The sequence below is a fragment of the Panicum hallii genome, chromosome 1 (genome assembly GCF_002211085.1).
Source record: "Panicum hallii strain FIL2 chromosome 1, PHallii_v3.1, whole genome shotgun sequence".
Taxonomy (NCBI): Eukaryota; Viridiplantae; Streptophyta; class Magnoliopsida; order Poales; family Poaceae; genus Panicum; species Panicum hallii.
Window position 1 is genome coordinate 54,671,152 of NC_038042.1, and position 24,186 is coordinate 54,695,337.

Genomic DNA, 24,186 nt, shown 5'->3' on the forward strand with positions numbered 1-24,186 from the left:
TCCAGAGACTAAATTTTAGTCCCTGTCACATCGAACGTTTGGTTACTAATTAGAAATATTAAATATAAACTAATCATAAAATTAATTGCATAGATGAAGACTAATTTACGAGACAAATCTATTAAGCATAATTAATCCATAATTTGACAATATGGTGCTACAGTAAATATATGCTAATGATAGATTAATTAGGCTTAATAGATTCGTCTCGCGAATTAGCCTCCATCTATGTAATTAGTTTTATAATTATCTCGTGTTTAATCCTCTTAGTTAGCATCCGAAGATTTGATGTGACAAAAATTAAACTTTAAACTTTAATTCTTGAAACCAAAAATCCCCTCAACAACAGAGATATATATCATCAGAAGATGACACTTCTTAGCAACTTAGCACTTCTATCAACTCCACGTTAACTTCTGTTAAGCTTGAGTACCTCGTCGCCTGACCGAGCTCGTCTCTACGTTGCCACCGCTCGTTGTCGCAGGGACTGCGCTCACGACCGCCCTAGGCTCATTGCTGCTGTCGCCCTAGCCGCGGCTCTAAGACGGAGGAGGGGCCCTTGGCCACGCGACCTCTTCTCATCGCGCACAGGACCACGGCCGCATGGCGCTCCAAGCCACCGTTGCGTTGGCCAGGACTCACTGGTGGATAAGCAAGTCGGTGCCGACAATCGCGAAGCAGGCGAGTGCCATCGCGATGTGGAGGCCGAGGCGCGGCGGGGGCGCCGCGCTGTCCGGAGGGTACGGAGGAGGAGGAGGCAGCGGCCACCGGGGAGTGTGCCGCCGGCATGGCCTCGGGAGAGCGCGCGTAGGGGAGGCAGCAGATGCGCGAGGATGAGATCTTGCGTTTTTTTTCCCTCGTGTGGTCTGGTCGGGCTGCCGGACGACATTGTTTTTTTATTTGGCAAAAGGGTGCACTGGATTGCTAAAAAAGATAAAGCTAGCGGTGAAACTAACGGAAGCAAACATAATGGTACATATCTATACATTTCCATCTTTTGATGGTACATATCTATAATTAAACTTTTTAATGATATATATCCAAAGATTGATTCTTTTAGTGGTGTGGATATAATTTTTTCTATATATAAAATTCAATATACACTTTAAATGCACACACAAGATACCGTTTTTGCATCGGGAAAAAGTTGTGGGTCTGCTTAAACCCTTTGGAAAACATGTCATGAAATTTTCTTTTTGACTACTCTGTAGCATTAGATTTGATTTCATCTATCATGTAATTAAATGAGGTGGCCTGGTTATATATATATATATATATATATAGTATGAGGCGTTAAATGAGTAAAAAAACTGCTCGGAGACTAAGTAAACTTGTGAACTGTAGACAAAGTGAATTTCTCTCTTTTTTTGTTTATCATTGCACAAAATTTTGCACAATTCTCTCATCTCTTTTGGGTTGGACGTTCGCTTCTCTGAATTCTCATCGATTTCCTAGACTACGGAGCCCAGTAGACAGTTTATTTCCAGCCCACTGCCCGCGATCATCCTATCCAGCCGGAGTCGATGCGCCAATTTATTTCAGGCCGAATTTACTAATACACGCAATTATGAAGACATTTTGCTTTCCTTTTTGAAGCCAGTCTCTGTTGTTAATATGGCCCACAAGTTATACAGGCTCAAACAACTCAGCCTGGGAGGAGGAGGAGGAGGCAAGCTCAGCTGAGTTGTTTTCCAGCCCATGTTGAACTAGCCCATTATATCGAGGTCGTGGGCCGTGTCTTAACTCACACAGTTCCCTACACGCTTCTCCACCTAGTAATATTTTGCTGCCTCCGCTCACGCCGCTTCGCGTCCCGCACCGTCTCTCCTCCACTGCCCCCATTCGACTCCCTCCGCTTCCGCCCTTCCGCCACCACCACCCGACCTGGCCCCCAGCGGCGGTCGGCAAACCCTAGAACCTCGTAGACCCGTCCCCGGGCGCGGGATAGGGTCCGGCCTCCGTGTGCCCAGCCCGCGGCGATGCCGCTGTTCATCTCCGACGAGGAGCTCCGGCTCCTCGGCGGCGACACGGCCGCCGTCGCCGAGCGGGCCGACGCCGCCATCCGCGAGCTCCGGCGACAGGTGGACACCGTCCGCGCCGAGGCGGACGCGGCCGCGATCGCCGCCGAGCAGACCTGCGCCCTCCTCGAGCAACGCTACGCTTCCCTCTCCGCGGAGTTCGATCGGTCCCAGGCCGAGGCCGCCGAGCTCACCGCCGCCGCGGAGCGCCGTGCCGCCGAGCTTGCCTCCTCCCAGGCGGAGATACATCAGCTTCGGATCCAGGCGGTACGTGCTCTTAAGTTTTCAGTTGGATGATTGCTTTGTTTGGTTTGGTTCGGTGCACTGATCACTCGATGTTTGTTGGTGGCTTAGATTGCTAAGGATGGCGAGGTGGAGAGGTTGAAAGTTGAAATCTCGGAGCTGCACAAGTCGAAGTGTCAGTCGTTGGAGTTGATTGAGCAGAGAGATGCTGAAATAAAAGAGAAGGATGGCATCATCCAGAGCTATTATGATAAAATTGTGAGCTCCTCTGTTAAGATATTCAGTAACCAGTCCATTTGGCAGCCATATACATAGTGGATGTAGGGTATTACATGAATAAATTTTTTTTCGTTGCAACTGAATATGGCCATCCTTAAAAAATTCATTGATGTAGAACAAAGATGTGGATACGGTAGGATGGTTTGACACTTGCAGCTATAGCTATGTGAGGATGCTGGTAGAGTTATCTTATCAATATTGAACTTTGCAATGTTGAAGAGTGCTCAATTATACCGCTTAAATACCACATTGTACTTAATTAACACTCTTTCTAAAGTATATGTGCATGGATCCTTTTGATTAGTGCCCTCTGTTCCACCAAGCCCCACCACTGCTTTTGTAGCCCTATGGCCCACAGTCTATTTACATGCCCTCTTCTACCACATTTTCCATGTTAGATGTGGAGCCAGCCAAACAAGCTCTATATTTTTGCATTTTCAATTTGAGATTCTAATGTCCTTTTTATCTTGGGTGTCGGGTATATATTCTGCAATTTTGGTATAAGTATATTGAGATTATCGACTTTTCAGGTCAATCTGGCAGATAGTTCTGCTAGTAAAGAGGCTAGGATACAAGAGGTTGAAGCCAAGTTTACCCATTGTCAGGCAATGTGCAACCGCATTACCCAGGTATGATCATAAAATGGATGAACTAGCACCGAGATGCAGAGTTCTTGTTTTAGTTGTGACATCCCTTACTCTTTGTTGTATTAATACCGCCTAATATAAGCCCTACTGCATCTTCATGGTGCACCTGTTGAATCTATGTGGTTTGGTTTTCTTTATCAGGAGAAGGAGCTGCTTGAAAAGCATAATCTATGGCTTGATGAAGAACTGAAAGTAAAAGTGAAGAACTTAGCTGAACTAAGGAAAACAAATATGGATGAGGAGGCTAGGATGTCAGCTAGGATTGCAGAGGTGAGTCTTTGTGATCTAACTCATGATGTGACAGACAAGACTTAGAAGATATACCCTGACGTAAATTTTGCGTTTCAGCTTGAAAGAGAGATTTCTGAATCTTCTAGCTCCTTGAGGAGAGGCAAAGAACGTATCTCTGAACTGGAGCAAAGGGTATCTTACATGGAAAAGGTAAATTTTCATGCAGATGGTTGCAGTATTACTTTTTGGCATCTAATTTCTGCTCTTTATGTTTTGGTGATTGAAGGAATTGTGTTCAACAAAGGATGCCGCAGCTGCTAATGAACAACGTCTGGGTGCTGAACTTTCAACTGTATGGTTCTCTCTTAATTGTCTTTCCCCTTGCTGTTGCATTGTGTGTGTTTTCCCTCTGCTGCTGCTATTTGTGTTCGTTTTCCCAAGACCACTGCCGCTGCTATTTGTGTGTATGTGATTGCCGCCTAGCACCAAGAGATTCTTCCACTTGTCTCCCGTTATGTCCCGCGGCTACTCGCCATTCTGATAGTTTGAGACTTTTTGTCGCATTTTAATTGTTAATATCTGACCTGTTTCTTGATAAAACTCATTATGCATAGCTGATGCAATGCAATGCTTGTGGGAATGCTAGGAGTATTTTATCCTTTATTGTGTATATCTTTCGGCTTTCTTTAGCGAGTTGATTTACTGAAGCTTCCGGTGCTTAGGTCATGAAACTTGCTGAACTTCACAAAGAAAGTTCTGAGGAATGGTCAAAGAAGGCTGGGGAGCTTGAAGGTGTTATTAAAGCATTAGAGGTAACAAATTTTCTTATATACAACAGCTGCATATTTTGTCCCAGTTTGAACAGTAAATAACTCATACTCAATTTCTCCTACAAACTAGACGCATCTGACCCAAGTTGAAGATGAGTACAAGGAAAAGCTCGAGAAGGAGACCTTATCCAGGAGAGACCTTGAAAAGGTATATCTATTTATATTTTCACATTTCCTGCAGGAAGCTGCCGACTTGGATGAGTACCAAGATCTTGGATGTTCTTTCATTTGGCTATGTGATCTTATTACGGCAGGAAGCTGCCGACTTGAAGCAGAAGCTTGAAAAGTGTGAGTTTGATTTGGAGAATACAAGGAAGTCCAGTGAATTGAGCCTCATTCCACTGACCAACGTTGCAGCAGACTCCACTGATTTAGTAGACTCAAGAAGACAAGAACTGTATGATTTCTAACACTTGTTCTTTTTTTTTGTGTAGTGCATTATTTTTACAAACATTATCATATCCATTTATGTTTGCTTTTCTAATTGGAACATCATAATTTTTTTCATTTATTGGGGTTTTGTTTAATTTTGGATCTTTACTTGTGGGGAAGACCTTAAATTGGGTGGGGTCATGTCTAACACAACATCACACAAATATGAAATGGTGGGAGAAACAAAATTGTGAAATATTATCATATCACCAGCTGATACCTACGTTTTCCAATGATTAAAAATTGTATCTCCCTAGCATGCTGACCCATTTTTGGCGATTGTGGCCTACTGGCCTGTGCTATGCCTTCGGCTTTGCTCGACCTGCATCAGACCCATGGCACTGCTGCTTGCCTAACTTGTAGTGCCCTCTGTGAGGATGTCTCAATGGTGATGAAGATGAAAGGCCCAATGGCTTCTGTTTCTGCTGCAGCCTCTTTTCGTGGTGGTAGCTATGCAAACTGTGATGAGGGTACCATAGGAGCTATGAATATCGAAATGGAATTCCTGAATCGAAATGGAATTCCTGAACAAGACTTTCGGATAAGATTGAAACTTTTCAGGAGCTCGGTTTGTCTTCAGTTGGTCTCTTGAGTGCTGTCCAAGTTACTCCTTTTTTAATATATGATGTTTAGGACAAGCTAATTAGCTTGTGCTAAACGTCATATAATTAAACAGAGGAAGTATTTTTTAGGGACACAGAAGGAGAATGTAGCACCACCTAAACCTTTCTGGTGTACTTGTAGTTCTTATATCTCTAGGCCGTCATTTCTTTGTCGACTTTTGTGGTCGTGCATGAGAGAGATAGAAGAAAGAAATAAAGAAAGCATCACTTCCGAGTATTTTGTAGTACTGTCTTCTTTTTAAAAAAGAAAATTGGATGTCAGAATCTTTGCTAACAAATAAAATTATTATGCTGTGAACATATTTATCATGAAAAATATGATGATATATACCATTTCCACTTGATGCATCAAGATGTTGTTTCTCAATCTACTATATAATTCAAATCTAGGTAAACTGGACTGCACGTTTTCTGTATTGTCACATTTCTAAAGGGAGGGAGTAGTAATGTAACAAGGAAAAGGGCAAAGTAATGAGTGAATTAAAGTGGATTTTCCTACCAATAATCTCATTCATCAAACCTCATTAGCTCCTATTTTACAGGCCTATGTTTGATGATTTAAATCAGAATGACCTAATGGTTATTCCAAAGGTACCTAGTGGTGTTTCTGGAACTGCATTAGCTGCTTCTCTTCTTCGTGACGGTTGGAGTGTATGTCCTACCTCTTTTGTCCTAATTTCCTTGTTTCCATATCTCAAGTTGTTGCTTGATAATATTCATTGCTTCTCAGCTTGCTAAGATCTATGAGAAATACCAAGAAGCTACTGACGCTTTACTTCATGAAAGGCGGGGGAGGAGACACGCAGAAGCAGTTCTTGAAAGGGTAAGTTATTATGCTTATTAGTATCTTTCAATTTTAATCCCGTCCACAATCCCATCTTTATTTTACCCAAATGGTGGACATTGGATAAATTTCCTTCCAGCCATCGCAATTTTGTTCATTCCCTTATTTGCCAGTCAGTGACACAGGTGGGCCCCATGTGTCATTGAGAAATTGATGGTAAATGAGAGATGCAGAATCTTGCAATGGTCCAATGGCAAATAAGGAATTGCCCCATGGACATTTGGTGTTCCCCTTTCAATCATCATTTTTATATATCTTGAATGCGAAGTAATTTGAAGTGATCATTAGGTCTGATGGGAGTTAGAAAGAAGTATACTAGTTTTTATAAAGGATGGCAGAAATAGATTAGCCTTTTTCTTTGGAGACCCTGTGTGCACAAGTATGTCAGGAGTACCAAACTGCTTGTTTAGATTTCCCTTGCCTTTTTTAGATTCTGCATGACATGGAAAACACTTGTTTTCAATCATGCAAATGCTACACTAAAGAACTGTGCCAATATCTTTTAGCATTGGTACACAGCCTACTTGTTTTCAGTAACAATGGCAAAGTTTGGGTCATTCTAGAATGCTTGCATCAGTTGCTCATCATCAAAATAATTTGTGCCATTCATAATTTATTGTATTTGTTACTATCAACTTTTAAAAGCAATAAGCAAAGGTGTTTTCCCCATCCGTGTCCGTAGCAATAAGTCAATTGGACCAGAGGTAGTACTCCATTGTTGTGCATGCTCTTAGTGGTATCCTTCTGCATTTGCACCCTACACCCTGAAAATTTGGTTCCATCAATTTTTCACATCCTTTTTTGTTTGACTGTGCAAGTACATGTCCATTATTTTTTTGTTGCCTACATTTTTTTGTCACAGAGCTAAAGTGTCATAATTGATCTTGATCCATTAATATAAGAGTTTTTTAAATGGAAGAAACTTAGGCAAATAGCAAGGGCTTGGCTATGGTTTATGTTTTCTTAAAAGGGTTATCAGTAATTCTGCTCTTCCATAATTTTGACTCACCTTCCCTATCCGCATGGCTGGCTTTTGGAATAAGTGGTGTTAGTGAACTTGCAACCGAAAACATTTGCTATTTGCCAATTATTTTGTGATTATTTTCAAACTTTGTCATGCATGTATTTTTAATAATTCAAGCCAGTGTTAACATTCAATGTGCTTTGCTAAATAAGAAAGCATCAACATCCACTATCTGACTCTTCAGTTAAAGATAACCAAAAGCTGGTTTGTTCATGATGAACTTTGTTTTATTATCTGAATCATTGTCAAGTATCTGAATCTACCTTGCACAACAGGTCTTGCATGAAATAGAAGAGAAGGCTGAACTTATCCTAGATGAACGAGGTAAGCTTTCACTTGTGGTTCTTAGCCACTTGAAGTACTACAGAAGTGAAATAGTATTGCTTGACAGATGAAAACACTGCAATACTCCTTACAATATGATGATGCCTAATCTTTGTGGCTTAACCATTCCTTTGTTTTTTCTTCTGGCCTCAGCTGAGCATGAGAGAATGGTTGAAGCTTATGCTCTTATGGACCAGAAATTGCAGCAAGCATTGCTGGAGCACGATAATTTTGAAAATACTATTAGGAATCTAAAGGTATACAGTATGCAGCTATTATATGTTGATTATTTGTATAGAATTAGGTTTAACATTCATATACCTTTCAGTCTGAGCTGAAAAGGCGGGAACGTGATCATAGTGTGGCACAAAAGGAAATAGATGACCTGCAGAAACAAGTGAGCACTTTAACTTGTCATCCATGTTTCTCTCTGCTTGTTTTCATTATTGATATTTCTAATTAAAGTTGCATGAGAGCATGTGGATTCTATAGTTTCAAATGGATTGTTCAATGTGATGGTAGGTGTCTTGTGTGAAATTTGGAGCAACTTTAGGTGGTGGAAGCCCTTGTTAAGAATGGCAATCGGGCTGGTCTGGACCCAAAACCTGCGGGTTTCAGACCCGACGGGTGCGGGGGCGGGTCTGCTTTTGCCCCCGCGGGTATCGGGTTCGGGGTTGGGGCTGCGTTTTGCCCTGCGGGGGCTGAACAGCCGCCGCCTCTCCCGAACTGCTCCTAGGTCCCAGCTCATCCTTATCCGGTTATCCCTCACCTCACAGCTGCCGCCCACCACCGCACGCGCGCCCCCCGCGCACCTTGCACGCCGGCGCCCCCGCCCACCACTGCACGCAGCACGCGCGCGCCCCTGCGCCCGCACCTCGCACACCGGCGCCCCCGCCCACCACAGCATGCGCGCGCCTCCGTCTCTCGCCCACGCGCACCCCATCCCCTGTGCCTCGCATGCCTTCGGCGGCCAGGGAGTTCCGGCGATGGCAGGACCACTCCGAGGGTGGCACGGCGAACTCGCCGGTGAAGAATTTGGTGGGGGGTTGGAGCAGGTGGTGGTGGTCGATGAGATGGACGGGCAGGCGATGGTGAAGGGCAGGCGCCCTGCTACGGCGAGCACGGGAGGTGGTGCTGCAGTCGTGGTTCGGCGCCGAGGAAGGGTTCCGCGGACGTGTTAGGCTCCTGCGATGCCAAAGGAGGAAGCGGGGAGGCGAATAGCGGTATGTGTGGGGAGATCGATGGTGACGGGCAGTGCCTCCATGGCAGCGGCGGATGGAGGCACTGGAGAGGGAGAGAGGCCATCTCCTAGGGTTTCGGGGAACCCTTCGGGTTTCGGGGACCTGGCGGGTTCGGGGGCGGGAGGTGGATCTCCACCCGAAACATAGTTCGGGGCGGGTTCGGGTCTGCTTCTCAGGTTCGGGTGCGAGTACGTGAATCCTCCACCCGGCCCCGCCCCGCCCCATTGCCATCCCTAGCCCTCGTACATATTTATGATGTGGTGATTATCCACAAAATGTCCTTCCATTTGTCCCGAAATTTCTCCAAATATGACATTCAAGTCTAATGAAAAAAACGTGTGTGGAGGCATATGAACTATATTTTCTATGCATCATTTCTGCATTAAAATGGCTGTGTGGTATTGCATATCCTAGTTCTGATTTATGCTTTACGTATATAATAATTTGTAGGTCGCTGTTCTTCTAAAAGAATGTCAAGACATACAGCTTCGTTGTGGTTCTAGCCTTCCTAATGTAGGTAATGGTGCCTTTTCTGCAAGCGTAGGCAGTGTTCTTTCCAATGTAGAGCACAATATCAAGGACAATGTAAGTCTCATACTCTTGTGGCTATTCCTTATTTTTATTTCACTGCTGTTTTGCATCACGCTGCTGTTTTGTCTTACCATAGCATAATCTTTAGCAGATGACTTTTAAAGATATCAATGGGTTAGTTCAGCAAAATATTCAACTTCGAAATCAAGTTCACATGCTCTCAGCTGAGCTTGACAAAAAGGACATGGAACTACGGGTAAAAGATCAATATGGCTGTTTTCTTCACGGCTGCAAAATTTCACCGTGCCATTTGTTAATTGCTAGTCATATTCTGGATTTCAATTGCACGATCAGACGTGTAACTTAATTCGTGCCTTTGTAGGAGAGCTTCCAAATTGAGTTGAAGAAAATTACTGATGATGCTGCATCCAGGGTTGAAAAAGTAATGAAGAAATCTGAAGAACAAGCAATAATGATTGAATCTCTTCATCGATCCGTATGTCGTACATATTCTTCTTTTGAGGATACAGAAAATCCTACTGTGATAAGAATTTAATTCTACTGATTGCTGCATGTGACATGAATTCTAAGATAGCTCATTGGTATTGTATTTATGTGTAGGTGGCGATGTATCGTAAGCTTTGTGAGGAGCAGCAGAAGACTCGTTCAAATGTTGAATCAGTACCCAATAATTTGCAAGGTTTGTTTTATTATGCTTTTTTTAATCTAATTTGTGCTGACATTATTTGGATGGCTATCATATTTGTGTGGGGTTGAGAACATGTTGTGGTGGTGTCTAACTACCAAGGCACTTGGACTGCACAGAGGCTCTCACATGTTAACTATACCTTATGCTATTCCTTTTGTCCTCTAGATAGCGGCAGAACGGACCTGATGGTTCTGTTTGAAGGATCACAGGTAGTTTTCTGAATTGTACTTTTCATGTAGTCGTTATATTGCGGTTTGATCCATGCCATCTTGTGTTTTCTGATCTCTCTTTATAGGAAGTCTCACAGAAAGCTTATGAGCAAGTCTCTGAGCGAGCCAGGAGCCTCGATGAAGAGCTGACAAAGTTGAGGTTGTCTTTTCTTTTATTGTTTTATCTGGTTTACATCATAAGCGATAGTTTTAAATCTAATAATCATGGTATCTTAATTCTCTTTTTATTTCATTGTACAAAATTTGTAGTAAGCCTATATGAACAGTCACAATTTGTGAGTCAATGTCTTTTCTGTAACATTTGATGACTTACTGTTTTTAGATTTTGTTGTGAAAACTCAGTTACTTATTTACCCTTGATAATAGCCGTTTATGTGGTAGTCTCGAACTGGTAACATGTCGAAGGAGCTTTCAAACATACCTTGTCCACGTTGAATGAGATTTGCTGTTGAGTTTGCATGTCCGTCCATTTTCACTTGCTTTTATTTTGTTGGGTTGTGATGGCCTATTTATCAAGGTTTGGCTATATTATACTCTTTCTGGATTGGACTATACCGTTTCATATTTTTTGTTGTCAATTCAGGACTGAGCTTGTGTCTCTGCGGTCTGAGCGTGATAAGGCAGTGCTTGAAGCTGATTTTGCTCGGGACCGGCTTAATGGGTTTACAGCGGAGCTTGAGCACCAGGTTCTCTTTGTGTTTTAAATTAATATACTGTTTTCTCTTCCAGTTATTGTCTGCACTGTTAATTCTTGGTTTGTCATTTATTTGGTGATGACAATTCTTATGTAATATTCCTCATGCTGATTTAGTTTATACTCCTGTAAATACAGAGGAAGGAGACTAATTCCATTTCACTCAGAAATGCGGAGTTGATGCATTTGATAGTTGATTACGAACGTAGACTTCGTGAAGATTCGGATTCTAAGCAAGCCTTAGAGGAGAACTCAAGGAATCTATTGATGGAGGTTTGTTTACAGCTGTGCATCAGACAAATAATTATAATATTGCAGAATCCTGACGCGGTTTTCCAATATTTTAGGTGTCCGTTTTGAAGGGTGGAAAGGAGATTCTAGAGAAGTCAGAGAAAAGAGCTTTGGATGAAGTTCATGATTTAACAGAGCGAGTGCATCGTCTGCAGGTTTTTTTTCTTCTCATCGCCACATATTAGAATGCTATGGATTAGGTGACTTTTTACATACATTTATGAGTTCTTACCATGGTGACAATTTGGGATACTGGCTACTGCACATCTAAATTTTTTTCACTAGTGTCATCCTTTATTTTGTTCTTAGTTATGTGCATGCTTCTAATATGGTAAAAAAAGAACACTTAAAAATACTTTCCTATGATTATGATTTTGCTCCTGCAAACATTAGTATAAGAGGAATCCAGAGTCAAATGCTAGTTTTGAAGACCTTGCCAAGTCATACCACACCTTATAGTTGGAGATTGTGGAAGTAGTGGACAACTTTTGATTTTTTATCTCTTGCATGTTATGCAATAATGTAAGAATTTATATTGTTGTCTGTCAAAACCATCTGCTATATCTTACAGTTGATTGTGAGACACTTGCTTTACCTATGTGCATGGTACAGTTTTGAGTGCATTACCACATTAGTTTTTTGTCGTCATTTTATATGATTTGTTTTGTGCTATATATATGTATCATTAGATATATTGCATTTCAGGCTACGATTGACACCATACATACCACTGAGGAGGTTCGAGAGGTACACAGTGTTTGGACTTTTGATTATTCATGGATAAGGCTTGGAATATATGTTGCCTTTACATTAATCCGTGTATAATTTAGAATGCAAGGTCTATGGAAAGGAGAAATCATGAGGAGCACATTAAGCGACTAGAAGTAAGTTTCCTCATCGGAAACTATCATTCTTTGCTGTTTTTGCATGGTTACTTGTAGCTAGCATTTTTTCTGTTCTCTTGGTTTGCCACTACCTATGTTACCCGGATACTGTGATACGGATACGCGATACGGTGATACTCCGATACGCCATTTTTCCAAAAACACCGATACGGGGATACATGGATATATATGTTATATGATATTTTTATTTATAGAAATATATAATAGAGATAAAATAAAAATGCATACATAATTCATAAACGTTGCTTAAAATATTTTTGGAGTGTCTGATTGCTTAGTATTTGATATAATAATTTATCCATCTTATATGTATAGAGATTATATATTTATAGGCAAAATGAGGGGATAGGGTTTCAAGGTGTCGGGAAAGAATCAGCAAGGTATCAACAAAGGATCCAAATTTTTTTATTTATTTACATATTAATAAAATATTCGATTCTTGTCCGGAGGAGTATCGGTATCCGGTAAGTATCAGAGGAGTATCAGTATCTGATACGTGAGGGTTCACAAGTATCCGTGCATCGTAGGCCACTACTGTTCTATTTTGTTTTTTCAATTAAATATTTAAGATCACTTATCTTGTGTTCAAGCATGGGTTATCTTCCTTGCCTTTTCTTTTTAATACCCAGTTATACATTTTCTTGTTATTCACCTTCTGAGTTGATCTGCAGAGGGATTGGGCTGAGCTTAAGAAGGAGCTTCAGGAGCAGCGAGACCATGTTCGTATTCTGACCCTTGATAAGAAAAATGCGTTTGACAGCTGTATGAAGCAAGTGGAGGATATGAGAAAGGAACTGCAGAGCTCGTGGAAAGCTGCTTCTGATGCTGAATCAAGGGCTGCCATTTCGGAGGTTTGTTGGAATCTTTTTTATTGATGCTAGACTGATGGCATTATATGGGAGATTGTGACAGCTATTGTTTTGTTTTTCTTTCTGCAGGCCAAGTGTTCTGATTTAGAGGCAAAGCTGAAATCAAGAAAGGTTGTATTTTTGGTGCTGATCATTCTTCATAGTTTTCTACATATCTATGCTTTTTTAGTAAAGAGCCTACATGAGCTTTGTAGCAGTGACCAAATTGCATGTGTCTGTGAGGATCTTACTCCTGTAAAAGCACCATATATATTCTGTTAAAAATGAGATCCATAATAATAGTAATTAAATATTACACTGATTGCTGCAACAGTACGCAGCTGCTGTCCTTTTAGGGTACCTGGATGTTTCTGAAGATACCGTAACAGTGAAATAACCTGGTTTAGTTTTTGGAGTGTTGTTACTGATGTATTCCTCTTCCTGAATATTTTTATACAAATACTTATAGATTTTTCATAAGAATTACTTTCATATGATTATATTCGAAAAAGTATTTGAATTAGTTGTCTAAATCCCGCATCAGCTCTCCTGCCAGTTCATGAAAAAAACTTCGTATTTGGACCATAGTAAAAATGTTATCTATTTGGTAGGTGTAGGAGTACATGATATAGGACATATACCCATTATGAGATGTCTGTCTTTGTGGCTTAATTTAAAAAATGGCCAGTTTGCACCATACATAATTAAGAGATCTGATTATATGCTGTGATAGATGGATCATAATCATGGAGGATAATAATTGTGCTGTTATTCTATCAGGTCATTTTTAGGGACGCTGGCCGTGAAATCTCAGCCACATCAGAGGTGAGTTACATTTGCTGCGTATGCCATTAACTACGTGTCTATGTATTTGTTGTTGTCAAATAACTATGTATCTAAATTCATATTTAGTGTGGGATATTGCTAAGGACTATGGTACTGATGTTTTCATCTAAATGAATTTTTGTATTTTTGTCTTTTCATACTTTCTTTAACTATGCATCTAAATTCATATTTAGTGTGGGATATTGCTAAGGACTATGGTACTGATGTTTTCATCTATATGAATTTTTGTATTCTTGTCTTTGCATACTTTCTTTCGGAGCATCACTGAATCTTTGCACATAAAGTTATCCCATGATACATGACGGTTTCTTGTTTTCCCATAGGATAATGATGAACTATTCCAGTTGAAAGAGGAGTTAGAAAAATACAAGGAGGAAGCACAAGCAAATAAGAACTACATGGTTCAGGTGCCTATCTCTCACTGTGTTAAATCTTAATTTGGATAAGATCACACTTACCTAGATGTAGGTATGTTTTATTTGCACTGGAAAAGCAATGCCAAACTCGAAACCACCTTTTTCTCTTAACCACTTGATTATTTGTTCGTTAGAATTTAGAATCAGATACTATCTAAAGTTATAAGAGAAGCTCTAGTACAATTTTGCAATCAGTAAAGTTGCATATTTACACTGCATTGATTTCCTGAATCCTGACTCTTTTGAATCACACAACATAAACTCTTGTACAGTACAAAGAAATTGCGCACTCAAATGAAGTTGCACTAAAGCAATTGGAATCTGCCCATCAGGACTACAAGGCAGAGGTACCAACATTTTATATATGTTACAGTGACGCCTATGTACCTTTATTTCGTATGAACATTGATTTTGTTAGTTTTCACTTATAGGCCGAGGTTGTCAAGAAAGCATTGGAAGATGAGATTGCTAAATTGAGGGATAAGTTATCTGACATGGAGAAGAGCTATGTGATGAAGTGTGAAGAAACTGCCATTGCGATTGAATCTAAAGAGAAGCAAATCACTTCTCTCATGAATGAGATTTCTGTTCTAAGAACAGAAATTTCTGAGAGATTGTAAGCATTTATTTACCCAAAACTAGGCAAGGAGTACTTTTGTATTGTACTCCTTGAGTTTTTTTTACATATTTTTGTTGTTGCTTTGTTCCTCTTAACAGACCACAGGTAGAACATTTAGAAATGGAATTGGCTTCCTCAAAAGGTGCACTAGATGAACAATACAAGCGTTGGCGAACTGCCCAAGACAATTATGAACGGCAGGTACTTTTCTTTACTTGTACCCCCAGTTTTTGTGAGCACCACATTTCTTGGCTGGAGAACAAGGGAAGCCTCCCATTTTTCTTTATCCATGGTAGAATTTTTTTACTCATCTTTGATTCTTACTGCTTATGATTGGTGCTTAAGTTTAAGCAATTTAACTTAATTATTCATTTATGCTGCTAATCATTTATAACCAGCTATCTCAATAGCCGAATTCAGGCTTAGGTATTGGGAAGATCCACAGTAGGATAATGCATTCGGAACTATAGTCGTGTACTAGCTGCCACTAGTCGAGAGCCCGTGGATTGCCATGATTCTGAAATAAATGACAAGTCATAAATCCACTAACCTAGTAATCGTTTACTTACTCCCATTAGTCTAGCCATGGAATTTCAAGTCATCAATCAACAAATTCCATGTATAGATCCTCTCACACAGACATGAATACAAAGATCTGCCCACAGAAGGTCCTCCAAGGTGGAGATAACACAAGTGTGCAACCTATCACCAGCCACCACAACCACCAACTCAGATTTTCATGTAGTGAAGATTATTGAATAGGCATGATTGATTCATGATTCATCTATCTGGTTTTATGTTTATTGTGAACGTCGCAAGTGTATGAATGCAAGGATTTATACTGATTTCTTATCATCTTTGCATCTGTCTTCTGCAGGTTATTCTGCAATCTGAAACAATACAGGAGTTGACAAATACTTCTAAGCAGCTATCTTCATTGCAGCATGAAATAGCTATACTTCGCCAGACAGCAGATGCGCAAAAAACTGAAAATGTAATTTGCACTGCCCATGTGACAATGTGTGTCCTTTTTTGCCTAAAATGTTCCAGAATCTAGGTTATATTTCAGTCATGCTAATATGTCTTTTGATTTTTGAAGCAAGCATTATGTTTTTTATTCCGCTGTGCGCATGCCACTTCCATAGCTCCTGGCCTGCCCTTCATAAATCAATATTGAAAAGTAAACTTGAATTGGCAAAAATGTTATAGTTTTCAAGATCTGGCCAAGGATGTTCTCAAGATATAAGACTAGTAACTGAACTACTTGTGCATAGGGGACTGGCTGCTGATAAGTTGTATATTTTTGTTTTCTAGTTCTAGGTAATATGGTGCAAATACATATTGCGGGTATATAGATACATTTCATTCTCGTGCAAGTGTTTTGGATAACCATACTCTTGATCACTATAATTGATGATTTTAATATGTAATGTGGCCAATCTTGGTCATATTCTTTTACATTCCTTTTCCTTTCAATTGCTTGGTGTCCCTATCTCGTCTTGCATTGTCCAGTTCCCATTTTCATGGTTGTATAGCAGGCTAAAGTTTCCTGAATGCCATCTTTGTTTTGATTGGTGAACTTTTTTGTATCCACTTATATTCTGTGTTTTCTTTATATTAAGAGGTATTAAAATGTACTTGTAATCTTGATATATTGCTAGCACCAAATGTTCTGTTTTCACCCTTTTTATTTTCTTGTGTCCTATTTTTGTGAGAAATGGGTAAAGCAATTGACAAAGAAAATCAAATTTTGCCCCTTCATCCATATTCGCGTTTATTCAATCATTTCAGGATGCGCTAAGAACACTTGGTGAGCAAGAAAAGATAGGATTATTGAAAGAAAAGGATGACGCCCTGCGGAAGTATAATGAGCTGAATGATCAGGTTAAAGCTTGCTTGTGTAATATAATTGTCTTAATTTTCTGGTTGAATACATTATTCAAACTTCCATTTAGCAGTTGTTCCTGTATTGAATATGGCATGATTTTAGCCCAGGAGCACTGGTTTTTAACATCTTCAAGACATGATTCACACCTACACTATCATTATTCTCAATGTAGCATTTTATTATATTTGATGTTGTATTATTCTTGATTGAGTAATCTTCCACCTGTACCTTTGGCTGTACCTTTGACAATTAGTTTTAGATGTCTTACCAGAGCTGATTGTTTCCATCATTGCATTTAATAGTTTACTAAAGAATGGGTGTTTAAAAGTTAGCTTTTTTATTTTTGAAGGGCATATATTTTGTAAATTGGTATCTAGAACTTCAATGCCAATATATATTTAAGACTTTATTTAGGGATTATCATTAAAATTGAGAGATGACTTGTGCTTGTCAGCCTGGTTCATTGCTGTATTGTCACTGAGTGTGTCATGCGATGGGGAAAAGGATTGTTTGTAACTTTTTTTGGGATACCAGGTTGAAAGCTTGGATACTAGTTATTTAACATTTAATTGTAATTGCATGCTTCTTGGACATTAGCGATTCTAGACATATATTTTATGTTCAGCTTCTATTTCAACTAGGTACATCTTTGGAGTTTGTGTTTTCCATCTTACCAGCACGTTTAAGGGTATTCAACTTATCTAAAATTTTCTTCCACTGATTTTATGTTGAGAATCATAGGGTGTGTTGGCATCAATGCTTTCTTAGTGCTACCTCTTTCATCATTAATGGTTCTGAGTTTGGCTAGTATGCATTTTTGTTCATTATATTCATTTTGCGACGAGTGCAGAATAGAATTCTACACAATCAGTTAGAAGCTCTGCACATTCGGTTAGCTGAGAAAGAACGGAGTATTGCTGGGCTTTCATCACAACGTACTGACTCGCATGGCGAAGATGATCTTCATAGTGTAATCAGCTATCTGCGCAGATCAAAAGAAATAGTAAGTATAATATCTGGTGTTCCTTTTGCAGTATTCAGTTTACACTACATGTGGTTCTTATTCACTCTGTTGACTATTTCAGGCAGAAACAGAGATATCATTGCTTAAACAGGAGAAGTCACGGCTTCAGATAGAAGTATGTTATGCTAACTCTTGTGTACATTTGTCCTTGTTCAAAATGCATTTGAAACTAAGGCACATTATGGACAATGAGCAGTGCTGCTTGAACCTGCCTCATTCAATGTTCCATGTTGATCATAGTTGTGCCACGTTTGTTTTGTAAATTGTGCGTTGGCACAGTGAACATTATCAGCCACTGCTGCTGTTTTTGTACATCCTATATGCTATTTTGCTGTGCATCATGTTGCCATCCAGTTGGCATTACGCTCACACGGTCTTGCCGCGAACTCTCCTAGCAATTATTTGTTCAACTTGACTTATTTATGTCGCTATACTTCTTGCCTACCAAAATTGATGACCTTTGTTCTTAAATCAACTCTAGTGAGAATTGTGTTTTTTTCTTTTTCTTTTTTTTGGGTGGTGACCTGTGTTAGTTACAGAACTTCTAAAAAAATTCGTTTGTCTTTCATTTCTTTCATAGGACGAACTGTTTTCCTTTTCTAGACTGGATTCGAGATATTTGGTTGGGACTTCTGTCTAGAACTTTGAAATAGTTGTTATTAAACTGGCATTATAGTCTGCTCTAGAAAACTTTATATCCCAAGTGAATGCATTATTTCTTAATTGCTAGTTTCTGTCATGTTAATATAGCTGGAAAGTGCATTAAAGTCTGCGAAGGAGGCACAGGACTTGCTGCGCAGTCAGACTGATAGTGCCAGGACATTAATGCTCAAGGATGAAGAATTCAAGTCACTGCAGCTCCAGGTTCGATTCTATCGTCTATTGGGATTAAATTGGTCTGTTGCCTTTGGATGCTGCTTTAACTGGATTCTTCAGTGATGTTTAGTCTTATTCTTTTGTGTACCTTATTTATTCTTTTTTTCAATGAAATGGCTTACCTCAGGTCAGAGAAATTAACTTGCTTCGTGAAAGCAACATACAGCTTAGAGAGGAGAATAGGCACAATTTTGAAGAATGCCAGGTGAGATATGAATTTGGCAATGTATATGAATTTGGCAATGTCTTGTTTCTGATCTGTATCTGGTTGTGATTAGTTCTAATTTATTTTAATTTGTGGATCCAGAAATTCCGCGATGAAGCTCAAAAGGCCAAAATGGAATCTGAGAGGTTGCAGAGTCTTGTACTGGAGAAGGAGGTAGATGCTGAAATGTGCAAAAAGGAATTAGAAATGCAGAAGGTGGAAATAGCAAATCTCAACCAAAAGATTTCTGAGGTAATTTTCTGTCCATCTTCTAAAATTGTAATGACAGAATACCATGAAATACCTTTGGCCTTTTTAAGAATAACAAGTCAACAACTTAGACTTTTAGTCCAAGCTGGAGATGAGACCCAAGAGAACCAATATCTGAAGGGTATTGGTTTTATATATGCATATCAAACATCTTGATTTTTAACGATTTCTGTTTGCTACTTTCCCGTAAGAAATGACAGACATACCTATTGTCAGATTTTATTTACGGCAGCATCATTGGTACTATTTACTGCTTTGGTAAATTATGACAGAATGTAATGATCAAAGCTGCAATAGTGACCAGGCCAAATGAAATAAGCTCCTTTTTCGACCTTTGAATACCCATCTGCAGCTTTGTGCAGAAAGTGTGTGCACACATATACTCGTCTTTTTCATTCTGGGCAATGTTGAGAATTTCACATAGGTATAGCTTGAGGTCTGAGCTGTAGGAACCTCCTTTGGTGATTGGCATGATTTACACCCCCACCAAACCCTTGTTTAGTAAGGAGGAGGTGTAACCTGCGGGAACCTCCCTTGGCAGTTGGCATGATTTCCTTGAGAATTATGAAGTTGGTGCCTTGGGTGTGTTCTTGAGATCATTGGCCATTGTGAATTGGAGGTTATTTATGAAGTTTGAAAATGGCATGCCAGAATTAATAACTGTTAATAGGTTTCAGTGAAAAATTTAGAGCCCTGTTTTGCTACCTATGGGCAGCGTATCAGGTTTCATACAGGTATAGTATTACAAAAAATCTAACATTGTGAAAAAACAATATATGCATAGCAATATACAGATTATTACATTTAACTTTTCTTATGTTTAGATCTGTACTCATGTATTAATGTTCTTTGTAGTTGGTTGAAAATAGCAAAGGCATTGATTTGAACACTTATGAAGGCATGAAGAATGAACTTCAAAATATCAAAGTGAGTCATCTATTTCTCTCTCTTTTCTTTCGGATGACATTTTGATATGCTGTATCATTCTTTCCGTATGTTTCTTGGTACATGTTGTTTAGACAATTAAATTTGGTAGCACAAACAGTTTAATGTCTGTCATTTGCTGAATCATTTTAGTGGCATGTTTTCCTAATATTTTGTGTCAATAGTTTTTTGTGCCACTTTAACTCCTTTGTTGTGACAAATTGTATGGGGGCATGTGCACTTTTTTCGGTATTACTGTTTGCTAATGGCGGCTTGCTTTGGGTGAAAGTGAAGGTAGGAAATGGGATTATCTGAAAAATTGGCACGTTTCACAAGTTAACTATGCAACTATGCACAAATCATTTAGTATGCAGTTTCGTTAGTGATTTTGGTATTAGATTTCCTGGGTTTTTTTTGAGGGGTGTGGATTTAGGTGGCTTATAATCACATCATAACTAATGCTTTGAACAGTCAACCTTGAGAGAGAATTCTATGGAGCTTGAAAATGCAAAAAAACTTCTTTCTGAGAAAGAAGTTGCCATAAGAAATTTGGAGGAGAAGCTTGCTGTCTGCCAGTCTGAATTGGATTCCAGGGAAAAGAAGCTAAACGATGTAGAGGTGATAATGATTGAAACTTTTAACCTACTTGTCAGCTTATTCCATGTAGTACTTAATAGTTCTTTTCCTTTTCTAGTCATCCATGAAATCTGAGATGGACAGGCTTAAGAAGATTAATTTCTCCATTAAGGTCAGAATTTTTCACTTTCCGGTTGCAATATCAAATATCTGCTCTCTTTTTTGTATATTCATGTCCCTTATCTCATTTTCTAATGCTCCAGAGAAAGCTTGACAACGTGGTAAAAGAGAAGGAAGAGGTCACTAAAGAAAACCAAAGCCTTCTGAAGCAGATGGAGGATCTTAGATCAAGTACTTCCACACTAGTCCTCATGCAAATGCATCATTTTCTTTCCCACTTGAGCAGGCCTTTCGAATAGTTTCACACCTTAATTGCAAATCTGCTATACTTTTGCAGGTCAGAAGACGACGTCAGAAACTACATTTGAGCAGGCTATAAAAGAAAAGGATTTCAGGATACAGGTTAGAACATTATGCTTAAATAATACACAAGATATTCTTTGAACTTTTTACAGAAATATGGATTAACAGACATTGGAAAGAACCCTGGAGAAGGAGAGAGATGATAACAAGAAAGAAAAAGCAAACCGTAAAAGGAATGAGAAATTACAACTGAATATTCTTCAAAGGGTTCAACAGGTACATACATATGTAGTCTTTCAGTACAGATTCTCATTAGCACTTGAACATATTATGTATAAATATGTTTTTTATTTTTTTTACGCCTTTTCGGACAACAGGATTGATTTCAAGTGATTAAAGTTTTATTTGCGTTGACAAACCTAGGAGGAGCTAGGTGGAACTGTAAATAAAAAAAGGCTCCAAATTCTTGGCTTGTTAAGTGCTATGTCTGGTCATAAAAATGTATAATGTCCTAGATAGCATGCACAACCTGATTAGCTTAGACCATTGATTTGAGAACTATTTAGGTTGGTCTTGTGGGTGTGTTATCGCTAGATTTGTTGTGAAAAGTAATTCCACAATATATTAATTTGAAAATTGTTATTACTAATTTTCTAAGAAGTATAGTCCAAAGTTGCAAATTGTATAATGTTCATGTTCAAAACATCATCATATAATGATGAACGGAAGTAGTTGTAAATGAGTTCCTGATTATTTGGTGGGTCCCCTCTGATCTAAGTACTGATTGCAAGTATTGGTTTACAGGAGAAGAAACAAGTGGAAGAGTCTATAGAGAAGCATAAGCAGGCTGTGAAAGAGGTGATTGAGGTATACTTTTGACTGCATTTTTTATGTTTTATACCTCCATTATCTTTGGTGCCTTGGTACTTTGCATAGTTTCATCTTTTCCTCCTTTAATTGGAAGTTCCCCTAACTTCAAAAGAGCATGAAGCATTTATCCTTGAAATACCTTCTATATGATAACTGAAAGTTACCTCATTCTTGTCCAGAACTATCCTGGACTATCATCTGAGGTCCCACCAGTCTCTGCACTGGAGGAGCAAATTCTTTCATACTTCCGCATGGCTAACGATATGGAGGAATCTAGTCCATTCCGTGATGCTGCAGTGACTCAGAGCCCAGCTGTTGAAACTGCCCTTACGGATGCACCTGGTTCAGCTTCAGGTACTTGTTCATTTTTTCTTATATGACATTGATGGCATCCTGTTTACTAGCAGACAGATCTCGATGGATAGTTTAGTGGTGGTCACAATATAATTGGCACATGAACTCATTTCAAATTTTCTCACACAGTGTTTGATTCCATTTCCTATGTGTGGACATTTGAATCCTTTACCCTTTTTCTGATCAATGTGGGAGCTCATAAGTCATTTAATTGCAGGTCGACTGGTAGATACTCCACCAAGGCTGACTAAAGCTAAAATGATGGAAGATAGAGCAGTTGCTACTTTGTCCAAACAAAGCACTGAAGTACGTAGACCTGGAGGAAGAAGACCTCTTGTTCGTCCTACTCTTGAACGAACTGAAGAACCACAGGCTGATACGGATACATCAGCTGCTGACGCCTCGATGGTTGGTCAGGACAAAGGTGGCCCATCACTAGAGCGTGATGCTTCTGGCAGTCTACCTGTGCTACAACCTTCAAGTCGTAAACGTCTCATATCTTCTTCACAGACAATAGACAGTGCCTCACAAGGTGAGCCTAACGATGCCAATCCTCCATCCAAGAAGCCCAAGGAGGAAGAATCTTCACAAGGGACTAGCGAGGTCAAAAGTGATCAGCCACCTGTTGGGGAGATAGCAGCACAGGTTGGTGTGCTTCCGTCCACTGATGACCAAGATGGACAACAGTCTACAGAAGAGATGGAGCCAATTGAAGAGGCTGAGGCAACAAAGGATGATGATGTGGGTGATAAAGATGACTCCGGAACAAATGTGGATGCATCGTTGGACACCAAAGGCCAGGATGCTGATGTTAGTATTGACATAAATGCGGTTCCCGTAGAAGATGCGCAAGCAAAGTCAGATGCAGTAACTGAATCATTTGATGAGGACCAAAAAATTGAAGATTCGAAGGAAGATGCTCAGCTTACTACTGCAACTGATGTTGATGATGAGATGGAGGAGGGAGAGTTGCCGGAGGAACCTGAACCACCTTCAGAAACTGCACTCGGAGAAACTAATAGGGAGCCTACTTCAGATATTGGTGAGCAAGCTGGTAATGTTTTCAGGGCGGCATCTCCAGGAGGGCTGACAGAGAAGAGTGATGTTGATATGTCAGAGATTGAGGGTGGTACCACAGCTGATCATGCTGCGGTGGAACCAGACCAAAGTCCGGTAGCACAGTCAGGAGCTGCTGATGCCTCACCTAGCAGAACTGCCGATGCATCTCCTGCACGTGAACCTTCCCTTAATCCAGTTCAAGCTGGTGCATCTTCTCGACCGCAGAATACCGGCACTACAACAGAGGCACGTGAACCTTCCCCTAACCCAGCCCAAGCTGGTGCATCTTCTGAACAGCGGAATACCAGTACTGTAACGGAGGCTGCTGAAACTCGTTCTAGAACAATCAACTTAACTGAGAGGGCCAGACAAAATAGGCAAGCCAGGTTTCAACTACGCGCACAACCTGCCACTGCCAGGGGTCGTGGCCAGCAATCTGCTTCCCAGAGGGTATGGTTGCCTACTTTCTTCATGTTAGTTCCCGTTGCTGTTTGCTTCTATCAAGCATTAAAGCTGATCGAGAGGCTACTGTTCTTTTGCAGAAAGATGCTGCTGGACGAGGATCCAGGGGGCGTGGGGGTCGTCAAACCTAGGAAAGTAGGTTGTTTTTCCTCAAGAGCAGGGATACCTTTTGTCCACGGAGACTCTGCCCATACTAAATGTGCCTTAACTGTATGTGAATCCCTCTGTGCCTCTTATGGCTTTGTTCGGTTGGTGGGCTGAAGAGGATTGAAGAGGGATTAATCCCATACAAATCAGTTATGCCCTAATTGTTTTGCAGCACCTTATGCTTTCAATCCAGACTAGTGTTTGAAGGCAAATTACTTCAGTTTTCATACTGATTCCTGAAATGGTTACGGGGTAAACATAGCAGCTGGCGGTTTCAGTTGCC

General features: G+C 40.0%; 1 protein-coding gene across 2 annotated transcripts; it reads left to right on the plus strand.

The window, feature by feature from the left end:
* Positions 1–1,800: 1,800 nt before the first annotated feature.
* On the plus strand, positions 1,801–24,128 carry LOC112889871 (nuclear-pore anchor). Of its 2 annotated transcripts, none has more exons than XM_025956654.1 (49): positions 1,801–2,285; positions 2,373–2,519; positions 3,071–3,169; positions 3,329–3,457; positions 3,536–3,628; positions 3,705–3,770; positions 4,141–4,230; positions 4,319–4,396; positions 4,503–4,645; positions 5,846–5,954; positions 6,034–6,126; positions 7,447–7,495; positions 7,649–7,752; positions 7,824–7,892; positions 9,187–9,321; positions 9,416–9,523; positions 9,650–9,763; positions 9,889–9,967; positions 10,142–10,185; positions 10,272–10,345; positions 10,790–10,892; positions 11,039–11,173; positions 11,248–11,346; positions 11,897–11,938; positions 12,022–12,075; positions 12,768–12,947; positions 13,035–13,076; positions 13,725–13,769; positions 14,114–14,197; positions 14,479–14,553; positions 14,638–14,822; positions 14,924–15,026; positions 15,703–15,819; positions 16,617–16,709; positions 17,564–17,716; positions 17,799–17,852; positions 18,488–18,601; positions 18,741–18,818; positions 18,921–19,070; positions 19,944–20,015; positions 20,484–20,630; positions 20,707–20,760; positions 20,852–20,939; positions 21,046–21,110; positions 21,180–21,287; positions 21,816–21,878; positions 22,061–22,235; positions 22,453–23,744; positions 23,837–24,128. In XM_025956654.1, exons 1-49 carry the CDS (start codon positions 1,980–1,982, stop codon positions 23,885–23,887), a joined length of 6,150 nt encoding a protein of 2,049 aa, XP_025812439.1. In that variant the 5' UTR covers positions 1,801–1,979; the 3' UTR covers positions 23,888–24,128. The 2 variants fall into 2 exon arrangements, with proteins under 2 accessions (XP_025812439.1, XP_025812446.1); XM_025956661.1 differs by having other exon boundaries at positions 1,980–2,285; positions 9,419–9,523.
* The last annotated feature ends 58 nt before the right edge of the window (positions 24,129–24,186 follow it).